At 34.2% G+C, this 9,091-nt stretch overlaps 2 protein-coding genes across 2 annotated transcripts in view; both read left to right on the plus strand.

The window, feature by feature from the left end:
* The window catches only part of LOC104723771 (vesicle-associated protein 2-1-like), a 7,260-nt gene extending 1,701 nt beyond the window's left edge, over window positions 1–5,559 (plus strand). The window contains exons 3-9 of the mRNA XM_019233106.1: window positions 119–192; window positions 288–369; window positions 464–579; window positions 653–784; window positions 868–1,146; window positions 5,015–5,382; window positions 5,469–5,559. Coding sequence (XP_019088651.1) covers window positions 119–192; window positions 288–369; window positions 464–579; window positions 653–784; window positions 868–1,146; window positions 5,015–5,104 — 773 coding nt within the window. The 3' untranslated portion in view covers window positions 5,105–5,382; window positions 5,469–5,559. The remainder of the gene's footprint in view (window positions 1–118; window positions 193–287; window positions 370–463; window positions 580–652; window positions 785–867; window positions 1,147–5,014; window positions 5,383–5,468) is intronic.
* LOC104723770 (probable methyltransferase PMT3) lies at window positions 5,053–7,721 on the plus strand. The gene is made up of 7 exons (XM_010442171.1): window positions 5,053–5,382; window positions 5,469–5,633; window positions 5,717–5,899; window positions 5,973–6,567; window positions 6,675–6,787; window positions 6,885–7,105; window positions 7,192–7,721. The coding sequence occupies exons 1-7, from the start codon at window positions 5,152–5,154 to the stop codon at window positions 7,508–7,510; spliced, it is 1,827 nt and encodes a 608-aa protein (XP_010440473.1). The 5' UTR covers window positions 5,053–5,151; the 3' UTR covers window positions 7,511–7,721.

A 9,091-nucleotide genomic window follows, 5' to 3' on the forward strand; every position in this document is an offset into this window, starting at 1 on the left:
AAAAAAAAAAAAAAAAAAAAAAACATCCAAAAAAGCTTTGAGGTTCTGACTTTTAGATTACGTAAATGTTGAGGGTTGATTCTCTTGATTATTATCAAGAGTATTATTATTGTTACAGTGGAACTCGAGTATGAAACTGAAAGCTACTGTGATCAAGTTTCCAAAAAAACTGAGCACTATGTTGCTTTCAAGGTATATACAATTCTCCATCTAATTAACCACCAACCAACCTTCACATGCTTTCTTCATGTGGTACAATGACATCTTCCTTTTCTTCACCGAAACAGTTCAAAACAACAGCTCCAAGGAAGTACGGTGTAAGACCCAACCGTGGTGTCATACAGCCATGGGACTCTTCCATCATTAGTGGTACAATGCTTCTTCATTACTCTCTCTTCTCTTCATTCATTGGCAGTTTAAAAACTTGAACATTGAGATTATTAACATCTTTAAAAAAATTTAGTTACTCAACAACCGCAACTAGAGTATCCTCCAGATATGCAGTGTAAAGACAAATTTCTCCTGGAAAGTACCATTGTACCTCCACATACTGATGTGGATGAACTACCACAAGACACAGTAAGAAATCCCCTTTTTGACATTTTTTGGGAAACAAATTGATATTAAATGGTGCGCCTATCCTTTTGTCTAGTTCACCAAGGGCAGTGGAAAGATTTTAACAGAGTCTAAGCTCAAAGTCTCTTATATCAGCCCATCTACAGCCCAAAGACCCTCTGACTCTGGAGCAACAAATGGTGATGGACAGGGCTCGGGAACCATCTTTGTGAGTAACAACTACACCCATCCACCCACCTATGAAATTTAATCTGCATGTGGTAATGACTAACTGAAAATCTGTTTATAAAGCCAATGTTTCTGCAAACAACCTCTGCTTCACCTCAGTCTGCAATGAGTGAGATGCCGCCAGTGCTCATTCATCCTGCTATGACTCCTGTCGACATCTCACTCCCTTCTACAAACAGTGAGGGTACTAAAGAAGATAGATTGTGTGTGATTTGTGTGGATGCATCATCTGAAGCAGTGTGTGTGCCGTGTGGACATGTTGCTGAATGCGTTTCTTCTTGCTTGAAAGAGATTAAAAGCAAGAAAATGGGTTGTCCTGTTTGCTGTGCCAACATTTATAAGGTCATTAAGCTATACCGTGTTTCAATAAAAAGAACCATCATATATTATATATCTCCTCTATGAAAAGTTTATATATGTCTGTCTCTTTCTGTGTTACAAGTTTGATCAGAGTTTATTTTCTTCAATGTTTACAAGCTTTTTTTTTTCTTAGTTCAAATTTGTAGGGAAATAGAAAAAAAATCATATTTTTGAACAATTCGTACAGAAGTGTGTTGATGGCATTTAGAACAATCTATAAAACCAGGTCTCGAACATGGATTTAGGTCAAAAAAAATGTATAGAGATAGGACCACTACACTTATCTTTGATGATACTGTATAATTTAGTAGAATAAAATTAGATTGCATTTCAAGCAAGACACTAAAATAGAAAAGGGTTAGGATTCTCTTGCTCTTAAGAGCGTAACAAGATAGATAAATAAGATAGCTAATTAGGGATTTCTTTTCGTGCAAGAACAAAAAAAAAAAAAAGGTTGTTTCTAAGAAAGAGAATTTGCTTGAAGTGCAACTCTATAGGTTACACATTCATTATTCTCATAACAATCATATTTATACTTAATTATATAATCTGTATTATGTGCGAGTTTAAAGTTTTATAAATTAAATTAAATTTAATAAAAATATATTAAAATTTTATAGTATATTATTTATTTTTTTGTTTTTTGCTATAATACACTGATTTATATCCATATACAAATCTTTTAGGTATGTTACCATTAAAAGTGTACTTTTTACATTTAGGTATACTTTATGTTACAAATATATTATTTACCATCACCTAGAAAATGTTTATATGAACAAATTAAGCCAACTATTATATGTCTCTTTACTTTCACTTTTGCATAGTTTCTTTAGTCACTAAAATTGTTGGTTCTAAATTACATTTTGAAAAAAATAATTACATCACAATAGTGTATGACTAACCATGGAGAGAGAACCTTGGTTCTATCCTCCTCTTTTATGGAGAGAACCTTGCGTCCAACCTCCTCCACCATGGAGAGAACCTTCGCTTCGCCTTCCTCCCTTGGGAAGATACCTTGCGTCCAACCTCCCCCACCTTCCTCCCTTGAGGAGATAACCTTGCGTCCAACCTCCTCCACCATAGAGAGAACCTCGGCTCTGCCCTCCTCCTGTGTGGAAAGAACATGTTCACGTCTTTTAGCTATCTCAAAGTAGCTTGCTCCAACAACCAATGAAACTAAAGATCCTTTTCCAACGTCAAAAAATCTTTTTATAGTAACTAATGTTAAATTTCCCAATGTATTTCATGGAAGTTTCTTTGACACACCATGATGTAGCCTCAGTCTCCAAGCTCCTATGGATCTATCAATAACGATTTATGTTTTTCCAGTCTATGTTTGTTGTAGGCTTGTGTTTGATTAGCCTATTTTATCTAACCATTATGTTGATAATCTTCTCCTCTTTATCTTCTTTTGAGATTGAACGAATGGTAACAATTATGTTTGCACAAAAAAAAGGTCTATGACCAACCAATCAAAGTTGAGAAATTATAAGAAAATTAATTTGACATAATTAATATAATTAATGAAATAATATAAAATTATAATCACAGTAATATATGAATCTCAAATAATTCAAAGATGAAAAGATAAATTAAATAAATAATCTAAAACTACTAAAATAAATATTAAAATACAGTATTAGAAAAAAAGATGCAGATAGTAATCTTCCATTTTTTTTTGGGTTAACATATTAATCTTACCTATTCCAAACTGAAAAAGTAGAAATTAGGAGTATATTTTGGTTTTAAAAAATAAAGAACAAAGTTGAAAGCAATATTTTTGAATAAATAAGTTTGTTAGATGAATAAGATGAGACGATCTATGTTTATATAGAAGTGAATATTTCTATTTTTTAGAATTTATAATTTTCTGTATGTTTTTCTTAATCCCTTTTCTATTTTATGAGAAAATTTATTCCAATGAGCTCATTGTTTTTTTACAAATTTCTTGCTTCCCACTTTCTTGCAAGGCATATTATCGTTTGACGATAAAAACTCTTTCTGTTTAGGTGTTATATAATCTATGTTGTTATCTTGCATTTGTGTATTCATCTTTTTTTTTATGATATATGTCCTGCAAATTAATATAAATAATAATAATACCGTGAGAAATTTGATAATCACAAAAACCTTAGTTATTATGCATAAGCTACTTTGTTAACACGTCAAAGTCAAAGATTGCGTAGTATGCATTATGAAATTAAGAAACGAAACAAAATTCAAAGAAAGGACGACGAAAACACGTGGTAATATCTAGGAATCTTTTTATATATTTGTTTCGATTAGACAACAAACAAATTGCTTTCGAGACTTGTTCAAGAACAACGATGTGTCAAACAAAAGGTTAATAAAAAACAAAAAAAAAAAAAATTTACCAAGAAAAACAAAGCTAGTCAAAATTATTTTGTTTGGTGAAAAATATGTCATAATCTATTTGCAGATTTACTTATATAGAGGGGTGTATTTATAATTGTTTTCCTTTGAGGGTTAACAAAGTTTTTTTAATATATACGATTACAATTATCTTATGCATCGTTTTAACAAATTTAAAAATTGTGATTTCTAATCATTAAAATTGATACGTGTAACGATTTAATGAGTTACTAACTTTGATATGTGATTTCTAATCGTTAAAATTGACATGTGTTACGATTTAATAAGTTTTTAACTTGGATATCTAATCGTTAAAACTGACATATGTTACGATCTAGTGAGTTTTTAACTTTGTCACGATCTGGTGAATTATTAACTTTGAGAACCAAATTTTATATAATAAGATTTACTTAGGTTGACACTACTACATTTGGTTAGTTGGCTTGAATTTGCAAATATGAAAAGAAAAAAAAGGGTGAAATACAAACAAATAAATAAATAATATATATATATTTTTTTTTTTGGTAGAACAAGGGGATGAACCCCCGTTTTATTTAAGAAAACATAAAAAACTACAAATAAATAAATAATTTTCCCAAACAATGAGAAAGATTTTAGAGAACGCCGACAAATAATATTTACATATTTATATAAACCGATGAAGAAAATAACGACCTCCACCGATCCTCTCTCTCTCTCTCTCTCTCTCTCTCTCTCTCTCTCTCTCGTTCACTTGCAGTGTCGCTTGCTGCCTTCATTCTTCATTTGACACGAAGACACAAGTTGGTCTCTTTCTTTCCTAATTTAGAAGATAGAGAGAACCCAAATCTCTTTCAGATCCGAGTCTCTCTCAATCTGACAGTCTCCTTCTTTCTCTCTATCGATTTTAATACACTGCCTCGATCTGTCATTTGTCTCTTTCGAACCTTCTTGGGTAAATTGTGTAAGTCCCTCTTTTGTCACTTTTGATCATCTGATTCATTTTTATTATGGTTTGATTTTTGAATTGATACCAGTGGATAACGCGTTTATGAATCGATCCGTTTCTGTTTCATAGCACTTCTGTGTTTCTCACACCAGATCTGTTCTTATTCTAGGAAATTTTTGTAGTATATTCGTCCTAGTGGCAAAGATTCGGACCAAATAGTTTGTAATAAAAAGCACACCAACAGGACACTGAGGATCAACTGTTTTGTCTATTGAGTGCTTGCTTGCTTATTTATTCTTTCGTCGTGTTGATGATTGGAGACTTGAGTTTCTCTAAGTGATCTATCATTCTAAGTGAGTTGTTGAACACATTTTTGTGTTTGTTGTTTTTTGGTATTTGAATGGTTAAAATTGGTGTGTGTGTGTGTGTGTTTGTTTTTGAATTTTATGTTCATTTGCTTATCCTGCTTGTTCCGAGTTTCTAAATTTTAATCATGGTTACGTATACTGATCATTGTGTTTATTTTTTTTGTTTTACATGGAACAGATTCAAAATTTTGTAACTGGTGAGAAATATCATCCATTCCTTTTAGTGAGCTGGAGTCTTCAATTACTAGTAGTAGTCTGCATCCTTTGAGTCGGAACATTGGATCTCCGTTTGGATTTATCTCAAAGAAAAAAGCGATGAGGGGAAGATCTGATGGAGGGCAAAAGAAGAAGGTGACTGCTTTGGTCTGCATTGCAGCTGTAGTCCTTGTTTTCGTTTATCTCTTCTATGGCTCCTCTGATCATAGAGCATCAGCTATTGAATATGGGAGAAAACTAGGGTTGGGTGGTGATGATGATGAGACCAAACAGGACGACACTTCAAGCTCCTTTGGTCTTGATGATGGTTTCACTCCGAGAAGTTTTCCTGTGAGTCTTTTTAGCAATCTTCTTCTTCTGTGTATCGATGGTTAGGTTCAAATGTTAAATATTATTTTGTTTTTCTTATTTCCAAGGTGTGCGACGATCGGCATTCAGAGCTTATTCCTTGCTTAGACAGGAATCTCATATACCAAATGAGACTGAAGCTTGATTTGTCTTTGATGGAGCATTATGAACGTCATTGTCCTCCTGCTGAACGACGATTTAATTGCTTGATTCCTCCTCCTAATGGATATAAGGTGGGATATATTGTTTCAGTTCTATTTGATATGAATGATCAGAGTCTTGACATAACTGTTTTCTCTTCCAATATGTTATATAGGTTCCTATTAAGTGGCCAAAAAGCAGAGACGAAGTGTGGAAAGTGAACATACCGCATACTCACCTTGCACATGAGAAGTCTGACCAAAATTGGATGGTTGTCAAAGGAGACAAGATTAACTTCCCTGGTGGAGGCACTCATTTTCACTATGGGGCTGATAAGTATATTGCATCAATGGCTAATGTAAGGCAGTTACTTGTACAAAAGAGAGCATATATTATTCTTCATTCACTGATTGTATTCTCGAACATTTCAGATGCTTAACTATCCGAACAACGTTTTGAACAACGGTGGAAGGCTAAGGACAGTTTTTGATGTTGGTTGTGGTGTTGCGAGCTTTGGTGGTTATCTTCTATCATCTGATATCCTCACAATGTCATTGGCTCCAAATGACGTGCATCAGAACCAAATCCAATTTGCTCTTGAGAGAGGCATTCCTGCCTCCCTTGGTGTGTTAGGGACGAAGAGGCTCCCATACCCAAGCAGATCGTTTGAACTTGCTCACTGTTCACGTTGCAGAATCGATTGGCTTCAAAGGGATGGGATTCTTCTTCTGGAGCTAGACAGAGTACTCAGGCCTGGTGGTTATTTTGCATATTCATCTCCAGAAGCATATGCACAAGATGAAGAGGACCTCAAAATCTGGAGAGAAATGAGTGCTCTTGTAGAGCGTATGTGTTGGAAGATAGCAGCAAAAAGGAACCAAACTGTTATTTGGCAGAAACCTATGACAAATGATTGTTATCTGGAAAGAGAACCTGGAACTCAACCTCCTCTTTGCCGTTCTGATAGTGACCCTGATGCTGTGTGGGGCGTGAACATGGAAGCCTGCATTACTCCTTACAGTGACCGTAAGTTTTCAAGCTTCTGCTCACTTTTTAAATATATTTCCTAAATTAAGTTTGTGATAGCAAACTGAAAACAGATTCCCACTGAAACTTTTTTGGGTTTACCTTAGATGACCACAAAGCCAAGGGAAGTGGATTAGCTCCATGGCCGGCTCGGTTAACCTCCCCTCCTCCTAGGCTTGCTGATTTTGGATATTCAACTGGCATGTTTGAAAAGGACACGGTAAATAGAAACTCTTAAGTTCTGTTTAAACTTGCAACTGACAAACTAAGAACATGGGCTAATTAGTCACTCACATTATATATTTTTATTTGTACAGGAACTTTGGAGGCAGAGAGTGGATATTTATTGGGATCTCCTGAGTCCTAGAACCGAATCAGATACAGTGAGAAACATAATGGACATGAAAGCGAGCATGGGCTCCTTTGCTGCTGCCCTGAAAGAAAAAGATGTCTGGGTAATGAATGTTGTTCCTGAGGATGGACCTAACACACTTAAACTGATATATGACAGAGGTTTAATGGGCGCCATTCATAGCTGGTCAGTTTTCACACTGCTTTACATGGAATCTGAAATCTTAAGCATATTTTTTTGGTTTTAATTCATTCGGTTTCAACGTTCCACAGGTGTGAAGCATTTTCGACATATCCAAGGACATATGATCTCGTCCATGCTTGGGACATTCTATCGGATATACATAAAAAAGGGTGTAGTGAAGTGGATTTGTTACTGGAGATGGATAGAATACTGCGCCCGAGCGGGTTTGTAATCATAAGGGATAAACAAAGAGTGGTGGATTTGGTGAAGAAGTATCTAAAGGCTTTGCATTGGGAGGAAGTAGGGGCCAAGACAGATTCAGATTCAGATCAAGATTCAGACAATGTTGTATTCATTGTCCAGAAGAAGCTATGGTTGACTAGTGACAGCCTTAGAGATATGGAGTGATGAAGCCACACAACACAATACACAGACTTTACGACCAATGATCATACAACCAAGAAATTTTCATTATTTTAGCAAACATTTATTATTAACGTTGTTTTTAATTTTTTTTAACTATTGTTCTTTCTTTACATTCTTATTAATGTTTGTATGATTTGGTAGAGAAGACTAGTAAAAGTAAAGATCGATACAAAAACTGCAAATTCTTTTTATTTGTTATGGTTTAAGGGTTTTTTTTAATGAAAATTAGCATGTAGTTTATCAATTTTTTCAAAAAGGACTCGTAGATTTTTTGAAGGATCACTTACAAAAACAGGAGTTCAAAATTGATTTTGTGATCTCTCTCAATATTGTATTGCAATTAGAAAAACCTTCAAAGTAATAAAGAAAGAACTATACAAATGTAAAGAGAATGCGTAGTGTCTAGTCTAAAACTTAGTTTGGTTTTGACACCGGAGCGACGTTGTCGTTGTTGGAAGAAATCGTAAGGTTATGTCCAAAGCAAAAAAAATGGAACAGTAACAAAGCTAATAACGACTAATCCATTAAACAAACTAACAATGACTTAATTAGATGAGTATATAAATTACAAACGGTTTTTAAACTCCTACAAGATCGTCGTTGTTCTCCCACAATGGCAAAGAAGACCCCAGCTACCTGTGAAATGAATACGCATCTGACCTAAAACTTTCATTTTTTATCAACGTTTTGGTTTTCTATTTATTTTTAAATCTAATATGCACAATAACATTTATACATGACTTTAATAAAACAAAAAAAATCATCGCTAGATGTTTGGTAAGAATCTTTTAAAGGGAAAATTACCTACAAAAGAAAAACGGGATTCTTACACAAAATGCTATTTATTGGGTCAAAATCTTTTGTTTTTGCCATTTGTCTCAATAATTTTCAATTTTACCATTTGTGTCATTTTTAAATGGGAAATTGCAATTTGTACCATCATAAAACCTCATAATTAACTGACACAAAAGAATATTTTAGCCATCGCACTGTGCATATATTCATCACTTTTTTACCCCTACTACTCATGCATGTGCAGATAAATGAAAAAATTTTATTTTCCTTTTTAAATACTGCCTGTCAGAAGATTTAAGTCGTTTTTTTAGATTTGTTAGAGATTGTGTTGTCATACCCAGCGTAATCTCAAAAAAAGAGCAATAAACGTTGCTTCCATTTTTGAAAGTCCAATCGGCGTCTTCTTTCGTTACATAGCGATGGGGATTATCCCTTTTAACCTTAAAAAACACCCATTTTAATCAGTTCACTTACTAACTATCAGAAACCGCCCTTAGAGAGACATTTCGACGGGAAGACGGACCAATCCACCGCAGTATTTTTATGGTAAGTCAAGCTTTCTTATTTAATGGTTTTGTGTCTAATCAGACGATTGAATGCAAGTTTGCGTTTCTGACTAGTTTTTTTTTTAATATGTAGATGGAAACTGTCGAGTTACCGGATCGCTTGATTGCGCATGGAGAAGAACCATTGGGGAAAGAGCTAATGTGTACTTCAAGTTCAAAACCCTGATGGCTATCATAGATGCTCTGAATCAGAACGAGATAC

Source organism: Camelina sativa, chromosome 11 (genome assembly GCF_000633955.1).
Source record: "Camelina sativa cultivar DH55 chromosome 11, Cs, whole genome shotgun sequence".
Taxonomy (NCBI): Eukaryota; Viridiplantae; Streptophyta; class Magnoliopsida; order Brassicales; family Brassicaceae; genus Camelina; species Camelina sativa.

Excerpts from the sequence above, each read along its gene's own strand:
- LOC104723770 (XM_010442171.1), top strand. The coding sequence starts at position 5,152 with ATGAGGGGAAGATCTGATGGAGGGCAAAAGAAGAAGGTGACTGCTTTG. Across the intron at positions 5,634-5,716 it reads CTCCTCCTAATGGATATAAG|GTTCCTATTAAGTGGCCAAA; the intron begins GTGGGATATATT and ends TATGTTATATAG. Across the intron at positions 6,568-6,674 it reads CATTACTCCTTACAGTGACC|ATGACCACAAAGCCAAGGGA; the intron begins GTAAGTTTTCAA and ends GGTTTACCTTAG.